The sequence below is a fragment of the Schistocerca gregaria genome, chromosome 5, assembly GCF_023897955.1.
Source record: "Schistocerca gregaria isolate iqSchGreg1 chromosome 5, iqSchGreg1.2, whole genome shotgun sequence".
In the NCBI taxonomy this organism is placed as follows: Eukaryota; Metazoa; Arthropoda; class Insecta; order Orthoptera; family Acrididae; genus Schistocerca; species Schistocerca gregaria.
Window position 1 is genome coordinate 138,504,833 of NC_064924.1, and position 20,348 is coordinate 138,525,180.

The following is a 20,348-nucleotide window of genomic DNA, read 5'->3' on the forward strand; positions in this document are numbered from 1 at the left end:
TTATCCAGGTGTCTCCCTCTGCCGTCTGTCAAAGACGTTTGGCTCTATAGTAAATCTACTGCGCCACATTGCCAGAAACAACTGGGGAGGAAATGTAGATGAACATCGCAATTTTGCAGATTCACTTGTATATTCAGCTGCTGAAGATTATGCTAAAATATGGGAGAACAGTGCACATACAAATAAGAAAAAATGGGCCGCGTTGGCTATTAATGGCATTACTGTAGCAGCTTCCACAGTGGTTGACTGTTCTAGTCAATTTTGTCCCCACTAATCTCATAATCGAAGAGATCAAAGTGCTAATTCTTAATACAGAGTCCAATAAGACTTCCAGAATCCTTGTAGAGGACTGCCCACTCCATGTTTTTAGAGGTGGTATGCCATTCTTGTCCTGTCGTAGTTCTGGCTGTACATTTGTATGGGAATTCTCGTATTTCAACAAAGACCACTTATTTCGCCAGGGTATGTCAGCAGTCTCACGTACCAGTCATAATTTACGCCAGAATAACTGTCCGTCACCCTGATTCATCTCTAATGAGCTGGTGACCTCTGTCAATGGGAAAAGTAAAAGCTGGTGAAGAGGCCAGTTGAGTTTGGTTTTCACTTTTCTATTCTAAAAAATAGTCAAGTTTCAGAATATCATTTGTTATATCAGTTGACTCCATTTTATTTTGGAAGGTTGAACGACATGGAATGGAACATGACGAGGCTGCAGACGGATCACCTGAGACGTTCTGCCCTGTCTCAATCACTGTATGCTGTTCGGCGCAGCACGACAGCCATATACGCCAGGGGACAATGTGAGCTGTACCATCAACCTAATTTTTTGCAGAAATACTCGAACAAAACTGGTGAGTATCGTATTTGCAAGTCCGTTATTGTTGAATAAAGCATAATGTGCTCATTAAGACATTCTGTAAAAAAAAAATCTCATCTAAGTTCATGAACGTATGATATTGGGTTGTGCCAGAGCTGAAAACTATGACCTAATTAAGGTACATAGAAATAAAACCACACTGGAGAAAAGAAACAGTATCAGCTGACAACAGATTGCATCTAACAAGGGAAGATCACCAACTTGGACTCATATGTTAAAGATATAAAAAGGGCACTTGCAAGATATCGGCCCCATCTATCGATCCTGCGCGGAGATTTGTGCCATAATTCTGACAGTACGCAGTTGTGACCTTCTGAACACGCAGCTTTTAAACGTTCGTCTACCGACTGTCTCTCACTCGCTCCGTCTCACTTCGGCTTCCCACAGCCGGAGCGCGAACTACTGTAGCGTACAGTAACTAACTGTTTCTTGTTTATAATGTCGGTGAACCAACAGACGACAGTGTGGGCACCTCCAGAAGCAGTATACAATGGCGGTCAAATTGCAACATTTAAAAGTCAAAGCTCGCGAAAGTTGAGACTGGTATACATCGTCACATGTGGCTATTCGACTGTCTTTTACACGAGGTAAACGAAGGTGTACAAGTGTTTCTTTGTGCTGTTATTTAAACGAAAAATAATTGAGTGAAGATACGGTAAAAGCAGAGAAGAATAGTTGAGTGAAGTTTGATCCTTCTTTATGAGAGGATGAAGACGATGGCACTACCGTTTCACCAAAATCACTTTGGTCAAACAACTTCATTGCTGCAATAGATCAGAAATGTAAAATCAGAAAGTGACTGATTTAGAAGTTTGCTCTGAAGACGTAATAGCACTCCGTCGTCAGGGCACGAGTGGCCTACCAGAACCATCAGACTGCCGTGTCATACTCATGGGAGGATGCGGATAGGAGGACCGCTCTCCCGGTCGTTATGATGGTGTTCTTGACCGAAGCCGCTACTATTCGGTCGAGTAGCTCCTCAATTGGCATCACGAGGCTGAGTGCACCCCGAAAAATGGCAACATCGCATGGTCACCCATCCAAGTCCCGGCCACGCCCAACAGCGCTTAACTTCGGTGATCTCACGGGAACCGGTGTATCCACTGCGGCAAGGCCGTTGCCATATGTTCCTCACACACAAAGAGAGAAAATATGTTATGTGAACATGTGTCCGGAAACGCGTACTTTCCATGTAGAGCTCATTTTATTACTTCTCTTCAAATCACATTAATCATGGAATGGAAACACACAGCAACAGAACGTACCAGCGTGACTTCAAACACTTTGTTACAGGAAATGTTCAAAATGTCCTCCGTTAGCGAGGACACATGCATCCACCCTCCGTCGCATGGAATCCCTGATGCGTTGATGCAGCCCTGGAGAATGGCGTATTGTATCACAGCCGTCCACAATACGAGCAAGAAGAGTCTGTACATTTGGTACCGGGGCTGCGTAGACAAGAGCTTTCAAATGCCCCCATAAATGAAAGTCGAGAGGGTTAAGGTCACGAGAGCGTGGAGGCCATGGAATTGGTCCGCCTTTACCAATCCATCGGTCACCGAATCTGTCGTTGAGAAGCGTACGAACACTTCGACTGAAATGTGCAGGAGCTCCATCGTGCATGAACCACATGTTGTCATACTAGTAAAGGCACATGTTCTAGCAGCACAGGTAGAGTATCCCGTATGAAATCATGATAACGTGCTCCATTGAGCTTAGGTGGAAGAACATGGGGCCCAATCAAGACATCACCGACAATGCCTGCCCAAACGTTGACAGAAAATCTGTGTCAATGATGTGATTGCACAATTGCGTGCGGATTCTCGTCAGCCTACACATGTTGATTGTGAAAATTTACAATTTGATCACGTTGGAATGAAGCCTCATCCGTAAAGAGAACATTTGTACTGAAATGAGGATTTACACATTGTTGGATGAACCATTCGGAGAAGTGTACACATGGAGACCAATCAGCTGCTGATAGTACCTGCACACGCTGTACATGGCACGCAAACAACTGGTTCTCCCGTAGCACTCTCCATACAGTGACGTGGTCAACGTTACCTTGTACAGCAGCAACTTCTCTGACGCTGACATTAGGGTTATCGTCAACTGCATGAAGAATTGCGTCGTCCATTGCAGGTGTCCTCGTCGTTCTAGGTCTTCCCCAGTCGCGAGTCATAGTCTGGAATGTTCCGTGCTCCCTAAGATGCCGATCAATTGCTTCGAAACGTCTTCCTGTCGGGACACCTTCGTTCTGGAAATCTGTCTCACGGCTATTGCCCCGTGATAACCCATACATCAAATGGGCATCTGCCAACTCCGCATTTGTAAACATTGCACTGCCTGCAAAACCACGTTCGTGATGAACACTAATCTGTTGATGCTACGTACTGATGTGCTTGATGCTAGTACTGTAGAGCAATGTGTCGCATGTCAACACAAGCACCGAAGTCAACATTACCTTCCTTCAATTGGGCCAACTGGCGGTGAATCGAGGAAGTACAGTACATACTTACGAAACTAAAATGAGCTCTGACATGGAAATTAAGCGTTTCCGGACGCATGTCCACATAACATATTTTCTTTATTTGTGTGTGAGGAATGTTTCCTGAAAGTTTGGCGGTACCTTTTGTAACACCCTATATATATATATATATATATATATATATATATATATATATATATATATATATATATATATATATATATCATATTGCTTATCCACCTCCTTCCTCGTCGCTTTCAACATACCGCGAATTGAGGGCTCTGGATGTCACCCCGCTGTTCATTGTTTTGCACTCGGGCATTAGGCAGTTGCAGTGGGATGGAACCAGTGAGAGGCAACCTGCGCATGTGGAAGTTTAAAAGCTGTACATTCAAGAGGTCATAAATGCATACCGTCAGAATTATCGCCAATTTGGGGGGGGGGGGAGGGAAGAGGGGGAAAGGGTTTTCGTTGCTAGGGTTGAGTTCTGGCAAGTGTGCCTTTTTATCCATAAGACAAGATGTCAAATTCAAGATTTTTCCTTGGAAGGTATGTTACCATTAATAAACACGAACGTTGATGACAGATTTCAACTGATGTCAGATAAGGAGAGATCATTCTAACACAGCAGTACAGTACATCGCCTCTGGCCTTGGCACGGACCTGACCTGGCCGACGAAGAGGGTGCACAAGTCTCTCCAGGTATGTCTCTGTTCAGCTGACGTCACTCATCAAATCTCGTAGAGCAGCCAGATCGCAGGGACGTTTAGACTGCCACTTTCCACACGATGGCCCCAGAAATTTCTTGTGAGACTGAGATCGGAGGGTTTAGCGGGCAGGTCGAGATGCGATGGTATGCCAGAGTGCTCGTCAATCAGGAACGTGTCCATGTGGCCGTGTGAACACGGCTGTTGCCTTGGAAGGCGGATGCATCCGCAGGACACTCACCATGAAAGTAGGACACAAGTAGGGAACTAAAAAACACTATGTGGTCCGGTTTAGGCTGCACATACACAAGACTTCAACACAAATCTCGAACATACGACCTTTTCAGACTTTCGCTCATCGTCGTTCTCATAATAGCGACAATGCATAAAGGTGCTGTCATCACTTTCTTCAGAAACCGCTAGAGCTTGGAGACCACCTGGTGACGCAGACAGCGCACAGACGCACATACGCTACAGAGGGTATGGGGATCTGCTGCACGATGCCAACTCTAGCAGAATAGTCATTATGACTCGAAAGGAAGGGTAGACCCGAAGTCCTTAGATGTGGTTTAAAGTCGATTACAAACTCTAGCGGGCTTTTGCCACATTACATTCATTTATTTTCTTCTTTATGCATTTATTTCACCTGATATAATTAGGGCATTCATGCGCCCTCTTACATATAACCTGTCATTCTTAATCAACCTACATTACAACATGTATAGTACATGAGCAGCACACAGAAAAAATAATTATACTACTACTATTATTACTACCACTAACAATGGATACAGAAATAAACATACACTACTGGCTATTAAAATTGGTACACCGCGAAGATGATGTGCTACAGATGCGAAATTTAACCGACAGGAAGATGATGCTGTGATATGCAAATGATTAGCTTTTTAGAGCATTCACACAAGGTTGGCGACGGTGGCGATGCCTACAACGTGCTGACATGAGGGAAGTTTCCGACCGATTTCTCATACACAAACAGCAGTTGACCGGCGTTGCCTAGTGAAGCGTTGTTGTGATTCCTTGTGTAACGAGGAGAATTACGTACCATCACGTTTCCGACTTTGATAAAGGTCGGATTGTAGCCTATCGCGATTGCGGTTTATCGTATCGCGACACTGCTGCTCGCGTTGGTCGAGGTCCAATGACTGCTAACAGAATATGGAATCGGTGGGTTCAGGAAGGTAATACGGGACCGCCGTGCTGGATCCCAACGACCTCGTATCACTAGCAGTCGAGATGACAGGCATCTTATCCGCAATGCTGTAACGGATCGTGCAGCCACGTCTCGATCCCTGAGTCAACAAATGGGGACGTTTGCACGAACAATTCGACGACGTTTGGAGCAGCATTGACTATCAGCTCGGAGACCATAGCTGCGGTTACCTTTGACGCTGCATCACAGACAGGAGCGCCTGTGATGGTGTACTCAACGACGAACCTGGGTGCACGAATGGCAAAACGTCATTTTTTCGGATGAATCCAGATTTTGTTTTCACCACCGTGATGGTCGCAATCGTGTTTGGCGACATCGCGGTAAACGCACATTGGAAGCATGTATTCGTCTTCGCCATACTGGCGTATCACCCGTCGTATGGTTACACGTCTCGGTCACCTCTTGTTCGCACTGACGGCACTTTGAACAGTGGACGTTACATTTCAGATGTGTTACGACCTGTGGCTCTACCCTTCATTCGATCCCTGCGAAACCCTACATTTCAGCAGGATAATGCACGACCGCATGTTGCAGGTCAAGTCAATGGTGGCCGAGCAACTGGCTCGCCACAACACTCCAGTCGCTACTCTTGATGAACTGTGGTATCGTGTTGAAGCTCCATGGGCAGCTGTACTTGTACACCCCATCCTAGCTCTGTTTGACTCAATCCTCCGGCTTATCAAGGCCGTTATTACGGCCGGAGGTGGTTGTTATTGGTACTGATTTCTACATCTACATGACTACTCTGTAATTCACATTTAAGTGCTTGGCAGAGGGTTCATCGAACCACAAACATACTATCTCTCTACTATTCCACTCCCGAACAGCGCGCGGGAAAAACGAACACCTAAACCTTTCTGTTCGGGCTCTGATTTCTCTTATTTTATTTTGATGATCATTCCTACCTATGTAGGTTGGGCTCAACAAAATATTTTCGCATTCGGAAGAGAAAGTTTGTGACTGAAATTTCGTAAAAAGGTCTCGCCGCGACGAAAAACGTCTTTGCTGTAATGACTTCCATCCCAACTCGTGTATCATATCTGCCACACTCTCTCCCCTATTACGTGATAATACAAAACGAGCTGCCCTTTTTTGCACCCTTTCGATGTCCCCCGTCAATCCCACCTGGCAAGGATCCCACACCGCGCAGCAATATTCTAACAGAGGACGAACGAGTGTAGTGTAAGCTGTCTCTTTAGTGGACTTGTTGCATCTTCTAAGTGTCCTGCCAATGAAACGCAACCTTTGGCTCGCCTTCCCCACAATATTATCTATCTGGTCCTTCCAACTGAAGTTGTTCGTAATTTTAACACCCAGGTACTTAGTTGAATTGACAGCCTTGAGAATTGTACTATTTATCGAGTAATCGAATTCAAACGGATATCTTTTAGAACTCATGTGGATCACCTCACACTTTTCGTTATTTAGCGTCAACTCCCACATGACACACCATACAGCAATCTTTTCTAAATCGCTTTGCAACTGATACTGGTCTTCGGATGACCTTACTAGAAGGTAAATTACAGCATCATCTGCGAACAATCTAAGAGAACTGCTCAGATTGTCACCCAGGTCATTTATATAGATCAGGAACAGCAGAGGTCCCAGGACGCTTCCCTGGGGAACACCTGATATCACTTCAGTTTTACTCGATGATTTGCCGTCTATTACTACGAACTGCGACCTTCCTGACAGGAAATCACGAATCCAGTCGCACAACTGAGACGATACCCCATAGGTCCGCAGCTTGATTAGAAGTCGCTTGTGAGGAACGGTGTCAAAAGCTTTCCGGAAATCTAGAAATACGGAATCAACTTGAGATCCCCTGTCGATAGTGGCCATTACTTCGTGCGAATAAAGAGCTAGCTGCGTTGCACAAGAGCGATGTTTTCTGAAGCCATGCTGATTACGTGTCAATAGATCGTTCCCTTCGAGGTGATTCATAAGGTTTGAATACAGTATATGCTCCAAAACCCTACTGCAAACCGACGTCAATGATGTAGGTCTGTAGTTAAATGGATTACTCCAACTACCCTTCTTAAACACTGGTGCGACCTGCGCAATTTTTTCCAATCTGTAGGTACAGATCTATCGGTGAGCGAGCGGTTGTATATGAGTGCTTAGTAGGGAGCTATAGTATCAGCGTAATCTCAGGATCTATGCATCCAAATTGCGTGAAAACGTAATCACATGTCAGTTCTAGTATAATATATTTGTCCAATGAATATTCTTTTATCATCTGCATTTATTCTTGGTGTAGCAATTGCACAACTATTGATATTCATCATCAGTGATAAAACTTGCTGCAGTTGTAGAATTTTACAGTTGTCGTTGATGTTATCATTGATGGCAGAAATTAATGTATGGAGTTAAATAAATTCTATATGTCATGCTTTATATCAGAATAGACATACTACAAAAAATTGTAGATTTGCATCTTTAAATTCACGCAGATGTAAAATAGCGTCAAACATCGATTTTTTGTGCAACTGTTTACCCGATGGTGTTCAAACTGTGGTCCATTACTTTTACATGTTTCTTCGCCTTCTATTATCAAATTACAGAATTATAAAAATGTCAACATATGACCAACAGCAGTTGCATAACATTATGGCTGCTTGATAAAAAGAAGTACCACCGCATACCAGGTTTGGTCTTCGAGCTGATTGGAAGGGAGAGGAAATCCCTCTCTTACTGTCTTTATTTTGACTCGCAACTCTCGCTAGCTATCGAAAGCACTTGCTTCCCCACGGAGGTACGCTTAGAAAAGGATTGAGGAAGAGGAAAATTCCATGTAGGTTGCATCACAGTCAGAGAGGGATTCCAACGTCAGATATTGGTCTGTAGGGTATACCCAGGGGCAGATATAACCTTAGATGTCAATTCACTAACTACGAAGAACGGAACGAAGTTTAAGAAAATCGTAAAGAAGTGGGACACTAAAGTGCAGAGCAATCATGAAATGCGTCTGATTCCTCTTAAGCTGTAGATACTATCTTAATAAATACCACAGCAGGCAGTTCAGTTGAATGGGAATCGACATCCATGCAAAGAGCACCACAGAAGTTGGAAAAACAAGGATAGATGTAAGAAGGTAACAGAGAAAAAACAGAAATAGAAACAACACTTCAGTTGACCGACAAAAGTAGAAGGTACAAAAACGTACAGAGAAAGACGAGAATATAGCATTATAAGTCACTTAGGAAGGAAGTAACTAGGAGGAGATTGGAAATCAAAGCGAAATGGCCGCTGGAAAAATGTGAAGAAAGAGAGTAAGAAATGGTTGTCTGAACGAGTGATTCAACGTACAGAATACTGAAAAGAACATTTCGTGTAATTAAAAGTGAGGGTATCAGTATTAAGGGAGTGATGGTAATTCCACTGTTGACTGCAGAGGAGAGTGTGGATAGATGGAAAGAGTAAACTGAAGCCATCTACGAGAGGAAGAGCTCGTCGGATGACTTGACAGAAGAAGAAATGAGAATGGCAATGGAAGACTTTGGAGATCTCACATAAGAGCCAGAGCTTAACACAGTTTTGGAAGGCAGAAGAGCTAAGCAACATATCTTCGCAATTTGCATACCATTGGGGAAAGAGTCACTTAAGAACTACTCATGTTGGTGCGTAGAAAATATGAGACTGGCGTGATACCATTAGACACAACCCTGACGACAACAAGAGCAGATACTTGCAAGATTCATCGCATAGTCAACATAACAGCTCATATACGCAATTTGTCGACAAGAATAATATATACAGAAGAGTGGAAAAGTAAATAGAGAATATGACAGATGAAGATTATTTTGTTTGTAACAAGGGCAATGGCGCAAGAGAGAGGCACTTCTAACGTTGCAATTGATAATGGAATGAATACTTAAAAAAAAATACACACATTCATAGGACTTGTAGACCAAGAAAAAGCATCCGAAAATGTAAAACTACGCAAGATGTTCGATATACTGAGAAAAATAAGAGTAAGATACAGAGAAAGACGTGTTATTACGTACAAGAACCAAGAAAGAAAAATAAGAATGCAAGACCAAGAACAAAATGCTGTCCAATCTTCCTACCAATGAGTTCTGTATGTTCCATTCTTCACTGATTCTGTTGAGAACACCCTCATTTCTTGTCTTATCAGTTCATCTGATTTTCAACATTCTTCTGTAGCGCCACATCTCAAAAACTTCTATTCTCTTTTGTTCCGATTTTCCCACTGTCCATGATTCACTTTCATACAATCTCATGCTTCAAACTTAATATTCTCAGTTACTCGTCATCTAATTAAGACTCACATTTGATATTAGTTGACTTCTTTTGGCCAGGAATTCCCTCTTTGAATGTTCTGATCTACTTTTTATGTCCTCTTGAACTTGTCCATTATGAGTTATTTTGCTCTCAAAGTGGCAGAATTCCTTTGGTTTGTCTAGAAGCTCGCCTACAATATAGACGTTAAGTTTATCTCTAATCTCGTTTCTGCTACACCTTATTAATTTAGCCTTTTGTTGGTTTAGGCTCTGTTCATAGAGTGTGCTCATTAGACCGTTCATTCTATTCAATAATTCCTATCGTTATTTCTCACTTTCACTGAAAACAACAATGTCACCAGCTTTTCTTATCATTGAAAACCTTTCAACATGAATTTCAATTGCATTTCTGAATCTCTCTTTTAATTTCATCATTGCTTCTGCAATGTACAGATTGAATGGTAGGGGTGATTACAGGCTTGTCTTACTCTTATTCTAATCTGACCACTTTGTCCTTGGTCTTCTTATGTTAACCTCTTAGCTGATGTACATATTGCATATTACGCTTCTTTCCATAGAGGTTACACCCACTTTCCAGATAGTTTGGAACATCTTGCAACATTTTATATCGTCATAAAATTAATAAGAATCTACGAATGCTACGAACGTGTTTTGATTTTCCTTTCAGTCTCCCTTTAATTATCAATCACAAACTCAGAAGTCCTTCTCTGGTGCCTTTACCTTTCGTAAAACCAAACTGATCGTCATCTAGCACTTCCTTAGTCTTTGCTTCCTTGTTATATACATTCCTGGAAATTGAAATAAGAACACCGTGAATTCATTGTCCCAGGAAGGGGAAACTTTATTGACACATTCCTGGGGTCAGATACATCACATGATCACACTGACAGAAGCACAGGCACATAGACACAGGCAACAGAGCATGCACAATGTCGGCACTAGTACAGTGTATATCCATCTTTCGCAGCAATGCAGGCTGCTATTCTCCCATGGAGACGATCGTAGAGATGCTGGATGTAGTCCTGTGAAACGGCTTGCTATGCCATTTCCACCTGGCGCCTCAGTTGGACCAGCGTTCTTGCTGGACGTGCAGACCGCGTGAGACGACGCTTCATCCAGTCCCAAACATGCTCAATGGGGGACAGATCCGGAGATCTTGCTGGCCAGGGTAGTTGACTTACACCTTCTAGAGCACGTTGGGTGGCACGGGATACATGCGGACGTGCATTGTCCTGTTGGAACAGCAAGTTCCCTTGCCGGTCTAGGAATGGTAGAACGATGGGTTCGATGACGGTTTGGATGTACCGTGCACTATTCAGTGTCCTCTCGACGATCACCAGAGGTGTACGGCCAGTGTAGGAGATCGCTCCCCACACCATGATGCCGGGTGTTGGCCCTGTGTGCCTCGGTCGTATGCAGTCCTGATTGTGGCGCTCACCTGCACGGCGCCAAACACGCATACGACCATCATTGGCACCAAGGCAGAAGCGACTCTCATCGCTGAAGACGACACGTCTCCATTCGTCCCTCCATTCACGCCTGTCGCGACACCACTGGAGGCGGGCTGCACGATGTTGGGGCGTGAGCGGAAGACGGCCTAACGGTGTGCGGGACCGTAGCCCAGCTTCATGGAGACGGTTGCGAAGCGTCCTCGCCGATACCCCAGGAGCAACAGTGTCCCTAATTTGCTGGGAAGTGGCGGTGCGGTCCCCTACGGCACTGCGTAGGATCCTACGGTCTTGGCGTGCAGCCGTGCGTCGCTGCGGTCCGGTCCCAGGTCGACGGGCACGTGCACCTTCCGCCGACCACTGGCGATAACATCGATGTATCGATGTACTGCGGAGACCTCACGCCCCACGTGTTGAGCAATTCGGCGGTACGTCCACCAGGCCTCCCGCATGCCCACTATACGCCCTCGCTCAAAGTCCGTCAACTGCACATACGGTTCACGTCCATGCTGTCGCGGCATGCTACCAGTGTTAAAGACTGCGATGGAGCTCCGTATGCCACGGCAAACTGGCTGACACTGACGGCGGCGGTGCACAAATGCTGCGCAGCTAGCGCCATTCGACGGCCAACACCGTGGTTCCTGGTGTGTCCGCTGTGCCGTGCGTGTGATCATTGCTTGTACAGCCCTCTCGCAGTGTCCGGAGCAAGTATGGTGGGTCTGACACACCGGTGTCACTGTGTTCTTTTTTCCATTTCCAGGAGTGTATATATTCTTGTTAACAACTTGAATGCGAGAACTCTTAAACTAATTGTGCGAATGTTCTCGCACTTATCTACCCTTACGACCTTCAAACTGTGTGGATTCTTATTGTATATCTACAGAACCATAGAGTCTACAAACTAATAGGAATAATACACATAAAAAAGTTTTGCATCACCTCGGTTCTGAGAGTTCCGGTACCTATACAGAAAACTGGAATAGAGATCAACATAAACATCATTTCCGCCTTTCCTATTGCTCATGAAAACCACACAATGCATGTTGTACCACTATACAGCGAGACCTTCACGGGTCGTTGTCCAGATTGCTGTGCACACCAGTACCTCCAATACCCAGCAGCACGTCCTCTTGCATTGATGCATGCCCGTATTCGTCGTGGCATACTATTCACGAGTTCATCAAGGCACTGTTGGTCCATATTGTCCCACTCCTCAATGGCAATTCAGCGTAGATCCCTCAGACTAGTTGGTGAGTCACGTAGTCCACAAACAGCCCTATTCAATCTATCCCAGACATGTTAGATAGGGTTCATGTCTGGAGAACACGCTGGCCACTCTGGTCGAGCGATGTCGCTATCCTGAAGGAAGTCATTCACAAGATGTGCACGATGGGGGCGCGAATTGTCGTCCATGAAGACGAATGTCTTCAATATGCTGCCGATATGGTTGCACTATCAGTCGTACGATGGCATTCACGTATTGTACAGCCGTTGCGGCGCCTTCCATGACCACCAGCGGCGTACGTTGGCCCCATGTGATGCCACCACAAAATAGCACGGAACCTTCCACCTTGCTGCACTTGCAAGACAGTGTGCCTAAGACGTTCAGCCTGACCAGATTGCCTCTAAACACGTCTTCGACGATTCTCTGGTTGAAGGCATATGCGACACTCATCGGTGAAGAGAACATGATGCCAATCCTGAGCAGTCCATTCGGCATATTATTGAGCCCATCTGTATCGCACTGCATGCTGTCGTGATTGCAAAAATGGACGTCAGGAGTGAAGTTGTTCATCATGCAGCCTATTGCGCACAGTTTGAGTCGTAACATGACGTCCTGTGGCTGCACGAAAAGCATTATTCAACACGGTAGTGTTGCTGTCAGGGTTCCTTCGAGCCATGATCCAAAGGTAGAAGTCATTCAATGCAGTAGTAGATCTCGGGCAGACTGAGCGAGGCCTGTCATCGACAGTTCCTGTCTCTCTGTATCTCCTCCATGTCCAAACAAAATCGCTTTGGTTCACCCCGAGACGCCTTCCTGGTAGAAAGTAACATTGTGGACGCGATCGAACCGCAGTATTGACGGTCTAAGCACGGTTGAACTACAGACAACACCAGTCGTGTATCTCCTTCCTGGTGGAATGACTGTAACTGATCAGCTGTCGGACACCCTCCGTCTATTAGGCGCTACTCATGCACGGGTGTTTACGTCTTTGGGCGGTTTTAGTGACATATCTGAACAGCCAAAGGGACTGTGCCTCTGATACAATATCCACAGTCAACGTCTATCTTCAGGAGTTCAGGTAACGGGTGATTCAAAACTTTTTTTGATGTGTAGTTTGGTTCCCATATCACTCAACAGTTTTCGAAATTCCAAAGAACTTTTCCATATGCTTTTTTAAAAAAATCTTTATTGCAACAATAATAGTAATTATACAAACGTAACCCACTTCCTTAAATGAATTTTATCCGAATATTAATTGCAGATTTGACTAATTAGTGAGCTACAGCTATAACTAGATAACAATGGGCAACTAATTTGTCTATTATTGTTAATATTAAATTTATATTACCTACGCTTAACTAAACTCTATTGCCTGCAGCGTCACAGTTGTGTCAGTAGTCAATAAACCTACTTTTTAGAGCCTTGACCATCGAGTTAATCCCGATGGGCGTGCCCCTGACACTGTGCAGGCCAAGGATGTAATTCGCTGCAGGTTCCTAAATAGCTAATTTCCTAATCTAAGTCCTACTAACTAGTTCTAACCTACGTCAAGTCTGGTGCTTTGTCCTGTATTGGTGATTTTGTACCCCACTCCCCCTAGTCCTGTACGCAGAAGATTCCAGACTATGGGGAAAGTCGGCCTATCTGCGTACAGGCGGTATGGGAATAGGGCGCAAAATTCAGTATTTGGTGTGTCTCAAATTGTTAAGTTAGTTTATGTCCCTCAGGTATTCTTTTAACACTTTTCGTGATACCTCATCTGCCAAATGGTTAAGAGTTTGAAAAGTGTCTTCTTGTCTTCGTAAGTGGGATGTGTCATGATCAGGTAATTGGTCAGGAAGAAATTCAAAAGTTCTACGACCTGTTTCTTCAGCTTCCCATAATTCTTGCCACAATTGCTCGCCTCTTTGCCTTATCTTACCCTTATCCTCAACCCCAATCCCTTTTCTCTTCTATCTTCGCGGTGTTCCCTTTCTTAACCCAGAACCAAGCAGCCTGTTCTCGAATTTTGATGTCCAGGGGGCAGAGCCCCATTATGACTAATAGGGCTCCCCCTGGTGATGTTCTATAGGCCTCCACAGATCTCAGTATCGTATTTCTCTGAGCCCTTCTCACTGTCATGGCGGGCACAGCACTCGGGAGCCTGTGTACCCAGACTCCCAAGCTGTAACCCACTATTGATGTTAGAATACTGCTGTGATATAGTTTTATGAGATGAGGGGGAAGATGAAATCTTTTATGTCCGATGGAGATGAGATTGTTTAGTGTTTGAAGGGCTTTTTGGGTTATGGTGTTCAAATGGTTCAAATGGCTCTGAGCAGTATGCGACTTAACTTCTGAGGTCATCAGTCGCCTAGAACTTAGAACTAATTGAGCCTAACTAACCTAAGGACATCACACACATCCATGCCCGAGGCAGGATTCGAACCTGCGACCAGAGTGGTCGCTCGGCTCCAGACTGTAGCGCCCAGAACCGCACGGCCACTCCGGCCGGCTGGGTTATAGTGTCAATGTGTTTCCTGAAGTTCCACCTTTCATCAATGATGATTCCCAAGTACCATGCCTCACATCGCCGAAGAACCGGTGAGCCCTCAATTCTCACAGTTGGGTTTCTAATTAACTGTCCTTTTAGTAATAGGTAAGTTGGCTTACTTGGTGATATTTTCATTTATGTGTTTTGGCATCATAGTTGCAATTTATTCTTGGCTCTTTCTATTTTCGGCTCTTTGTCCTCGCGACTACGGTCACCAACCAACAGGAGGAGGTCATCTGCGTAGGCTATCACCTCTAGCACTTCTTCACTTTGTTGTAAAGTATCCAATAACGGCTCTATGTGGATGTCCCAAAACAGGGGTCCTAATACGGAACCCTGGAGGCATCCCTTTGTTATTCATTTTCCAACTCTCCCACTAGGGGGCGATAGCCAGACCTCCCGATCCTCACAATAGCTCCTCAGGCAGCCATAAAGCGGCCCTGGACATTCTTTCTCCCACAAGCAGGAGAAAACCGAAGGCCATCACAGGTTGTCGAAGGTGCCACTGATATCTACCATGATGCCAACTACATACTTATGCAGGTAGAGCCACAGACCTCAGCCGACAGGGCGATTGCATCAGATGTCGATCGCCAAGGCCTGAAGCTGAAGTGCCAGCTGCTCATCCCACACAGCACTCGGTGTGCAGCCAGTCTGTCAGCCAGTAGTTTTTCTAATATCTTCCCAAGTATGTCCAGCAAAACATATGGGTCTATATGATTTTGTTTCTGTTGGGTCTTTATCATGTCCTTATTTTATGATCACAACATTTGCTGTCTTCCAGATCTTCGGGAACTTCCGTCGTCTGAGGCATTCGTTATACAGGTGAGTGAGTGGTGCAGTTAGCTGGGGAGCTAGGAATTGCACCACCTCCGCTACAATGCCGTCTGGCCTGGAAGCTTTACCCCTCTTTAGTGCTTTTATGTGGGCAGCCACCTCCTCTTCTGAGAAAGGGTAGACTGCCGTGTTATTGTTGTATTTTTCGAGGTCATCATGTCGTAGCTGAAGCTGTCCTTCAGATTCCCCATCTGCGCTATCGTCAGGCAGCAGGGACTGGAGGAGGGCCTCAGCAGTCTCCTGCTAGGATTCCGTCATCCTGTCCCCTTGCCTGACTGTTGACAATTCCATAGGTGAGCGGATCTTTTCTCTGACTAATTTGTATGGTGTGCTCCAGGGATCTGATGCTAATTAATTCTGAACAGAGTTCTCCCAGCTTCTTGTCCTTACTGCTTTTAGTTCATTTGGAACCTAAGTTTGGCCTCCTGACACTGCAGCAGCCACCTTTGCCGTTCCAGCCAGACGACACTGCGCTGGTAGTGCCTCCTCAACCTCCTGACAGACCGGCGCATATCCTCGAGTTCGGCCGACCATAGTGACGAAGAGGCCGCCATGGGCTTCCTCCTAGTTGGTACGGCTGCTTTCACCGCTCTAGTTATTGCGCTCACCAGTTCCTCTGTTCTCTCCTTTATGTCTATGTCCAGGTGTGCGTCACCCTCTGACAAGGCAGGAATGTCTCGCTCCCTCGCTAGGCCTTCCCTGTCAGCCCTTTTATAGTTAAATTGCACCTCCCACCCCATGGCGCAGAGGGACATTTTATCACCTAGGGTGAATGTTATGAGATTGTGGTCGCTAGTAGTGGCATTTTCTTCGACTTTCCATTGATGGATTATATTTACTATGTTTAGTGTTACTAGGGTTACATCAATTTTTGTGCCTGGTCCTCCTCCCGTAGCATAGGTAGAAGGGTTGCCGGGCTTGTTTGTCACCACATGTTGCGAGGCCATGATGAAATCTTCAACCTTTTCCCCGTTTGTGTCCCTTGTACCGCTGTGCCATAGGGGGAATTTTGTATTGATGTCTGCAGTAAATATTATTTTTCGTCTCTGCAATGCCGTGGTTACTGTGGTCAGGTGGGCGAGGTGTCTTTCGATGTCACCATATTGAAATACATGTTAATTAGTGTTATTACTCCGACGGGAGATTGCAACTCCACGACATGACAGTGACTAGTCGTGTATTGTGAGAGTATCGTTGCTCTCAGGGCTTAGTTTGTAATTATTATCGCCGCTTTCGTGTCTTCCCCTCGGATGATAACCTGCCAGGTCGCGCCTGCAAGTGCTATTTTTCCAGCTTGGGAGTACAGCTCCAGTAGGCAGAGCACATCCAGCCCCCTCTCCTCCACCTCCTTACGCAGCTCTTGCATCACTAGTCCGCTGTTGTGAGTGTTAAGTTGGCCAATGGTAATTTTGGTCATTAAGGAAAGCTACTACAAACAGCATAGTGGACGTTTTATAGTGGCCAAGATAGACACGAAGCCCATGCCTACTACAATAGTACAAGTTTATATGCCAACTAGCTCTGCAGATGACGAAGGAATTGAAGATATGTATGATGAGATAAAAGAAATTATTCAGGTAGTGAAGGGAGACGAAAATTTAATAGTCATGGGTGACTGGAATTCGACTGTAGGAAACGGAGAGAAGGAAACATAGTAGGTGAATATGGATTGGGGCTATTATGTCTCTTAAAAAAATAATGTAACTATTTATTTAGAGGAAACTCTCTCCTAGTAAATTTGTTTGTCCTTTGACTTATCGTAATATGTTACTGATTTTTAGTGGAGTTAGTTTTTACTTTTAGCTTTCGAAAAAATACAAAAGAGATATAATAAGCAAAATAATGAATTTCGTAGGTTGCCAATTACGTATTGTATCTGGTTTAAGCGAGCGCCAGGCTCCCTACAAATTACTGTAAATGCAATAGCGTAGTATTACTCAACTCCAGTTCACTATCACAGAAAATAGACAAGTTTTAATAAAATTATTTCACTGGATTCCTTCAATTAATCTCACTGAATATTTTAACATAATTTCACCCGCTCCGGCTATCAGACATTGTGCTGTGAAAAAATATTTTTAAATGTACCGCGTAATAGCTGCTAATTGTTAACAATCAGAGATCACTGTTACTCGCTCCGCAGCAGCTGGAAACATGCTAAATAATTTTCATTAAATATTCTTTTCACAAGATAAATGTTGCGTAGGTTCTTGAAATAACACACGGAGATCACTTTATACTAATACATTCTTACTAGGACACAGTTTACACCATTAAATACTTGCAATTACGTTACGACAGAAACAAATGCTAGCGCAGCACAATAGCTTGCGTACCTGATTCCAGCTAACACCAGAACGAACAGAGCAAAACAGACTAGACAGAAGAATGAGCATTGCATTGTATTTTATACTCTTACAAAGATAATCACATTATAATCTCACACAATAAAAAGAATGTCTTTTCTGCATTTATCGATCTATATTGTATATTTTTATAGTTAATGTTATTACCTTTCGCAGATAAATCAATGTTTGTAATTCATTTTGAGTCACATACAGTCATTTTTATTTGTGTTTCACCTCGATACTGATGAATATTGCAAAAGGAACACTACAGGGCTAAGAAATGAGAGAGGAAGCCGTCTGGTAGAATATTGCACAGAGCGTAACTTAATCATAGCTAACACTTGGTTCACGAATCATAAAAGGAGGGTGTATACATGGAAGAAACCTGGAGATACTGAAAGGTATCAGATAGATTATATAATGGTAACATAGAGATTTAGGAACCAGGTTTTAAATTGTAGGGCATTTCCAGGGGCAGATGTCGACTCTGACCACAATCTATTGGTTATGAACTGTAGATTAAAACTGAAGAAACTGCAAAAGGTGGGAATTTAAGGAGATGGAGCCTGAGTAAACTGACTAAACCAGAGGTTGTACAGAGTTTCAGGGAGAGCATAAGGGAACAATTGACAGGAATGGGGGAAGAAATACAGTAGAAGAAGAATGGGTAGCTCTGAGGGATGAAGTAGTGAAGGCAGCAGAGGATCAAGTAGGTAAAAAGACGAGGGCTAGTAGAAATCCTTGGGTAACAGAAGAAATATCGAATTTAATCGATGAAAGGAGAAAATATAAAAATGCAGTAAATGAAGCCGGCAAAAATGAATACAAACGTCTCATAGTGAGATCGACAGGAAGTGCAAAATGGCTAAGCAGGCATGGCTAGAGTACAAATGTAAGTATTTAGAGGCTTATCTCACTAGGGGTAAGACAGATACAGCCCACAGGAAATTAAAGAGACCTTTGGAGATAAGAGAGCCACTTGTATGAATATCAAAAGCTCAGATGGAAACCCAGTTCTAAGCAAAGAGAGGAAGTCAGAAAGGTGGAAGGAGTATACAGAGGCTCTATACAAGGGCGATGTACTTCAGGACAATATTATGGAAATGGAAGAGGATGTATATGAAGATGAAATGGGAGATACGATACTGCGTGAAGAGTTTGACAGAGCACTGAAAGACCTGAGTCGAAAGAAGGCCCCGGGAGTAGACAACATTCCATTAGAACTACTGATGGCCTTGGGAGAGCCAGTCCTGACAAAACTCTACCATCTGGTGAGCAAGGCGAAATACCCTCAGACTTCAAGAAGAATATAAGAATTCCAATCCCAAAGAAAGCAGGTGTTGACAGATGTGAAAATTACCAAACTGTCAGTTTAATAAGTCACAGCTGCAAAATAATAACGCGAATTATTTACAGACGAATGGAAAAACTGGTAAAAGCCGACCTCGGGGAAGATCAGTTTGGATTTCGTGGAAATGTTGGAACGCGTGAGGCAATACTGACCTTATGACTTATCTTAGAAGCTAGATTAAGAAATGGCAAACCTACGTTTCTAGCATTTGTAGACTTAGAGAAAGCTTTTGACAATGTTGACTGGAATACTCTCTTTCAAATTCTAAAGGTGGCAGGGGTAAAATACAGGGAGCAAAAGGCTATTTACAATTTGTACAGAAACCAGATGGCAGTTTTAAGAGTCGAGGGCACGAAAGGGAAGCAGTGGTTGGGAAGGGAGTGAGACAGGGTTGTAGTCTCTCCCCAACGTCATTCAATCTGTATATTGGGAAAGCAGTAAAGGAAACAAAAGAAAAATTTGGAGTAGGTAGTAAAATCCATGGAGAAGAAATAAAAATTTTGAGGTTCGCCGATGACATTGTAATTCTCTCAGAGACAGCAAAGGACTTGGAAGAGCAATTGAACGGAATGGACAGTGTCTTGAAAGGAGGATATAAGATGAACATCAACAAAAGCAAAACGAGGATAATGGAATGTAGTCGAATTAAGTCGGGTGATGCTGAGGGAATTAGATTAGGAAATGAGACACTTAAAGTAGTAAAGGAGTTTTGCTATTTAGGGAGCAAAATAACTGATGATGGTCGAAGTAGAGAGGATATAAAATGTACACTGGCAATGGCAAGGAAAGCGTTTCTGAAGAAGAGAAATTTGTTAACATCGAGTATAGATTTAAGTGACAGGAAGTCATTTCTGAAAGTATTTGTATGGAGTTTAGCCATGTATGGAAGTGAAACATGGACGATAAATAGTTTGGACAAGAAGAGAATAGAAGGTTTTGAAATGTGGTGCTACAGAAGAATGCTGAAGATTAGATGGGTAGATCACATAACTAATGAGGAGGTATTGAATAGGATTGGGGAAAAGAGGAATTTGT

General features: G+C 43.9%; 1 protein-coding gene across 1 annotated transcript in view; it reads left to right on the top strand.

The window, feature by feature from the left end:
- Positions 1-699: 699 nt before the first annotated feature.
- Positions 700-20,348, top strand: part of LOC126272526 (uncharacterized) — a 104,356-nt gene continuing 84,707 nt past the window's right edge. Inside the window, exon 1 of the mRNA XM_049975442.1 lies at positions 700-851. Within this exon, the coding sequence (XP_049831399.1) occupies positions 701-851 (151 nt within the window). The 5' untranslated portion in view covers position 700. The remainder of the gene's footprint in view (positions 852-20,348) is intronic.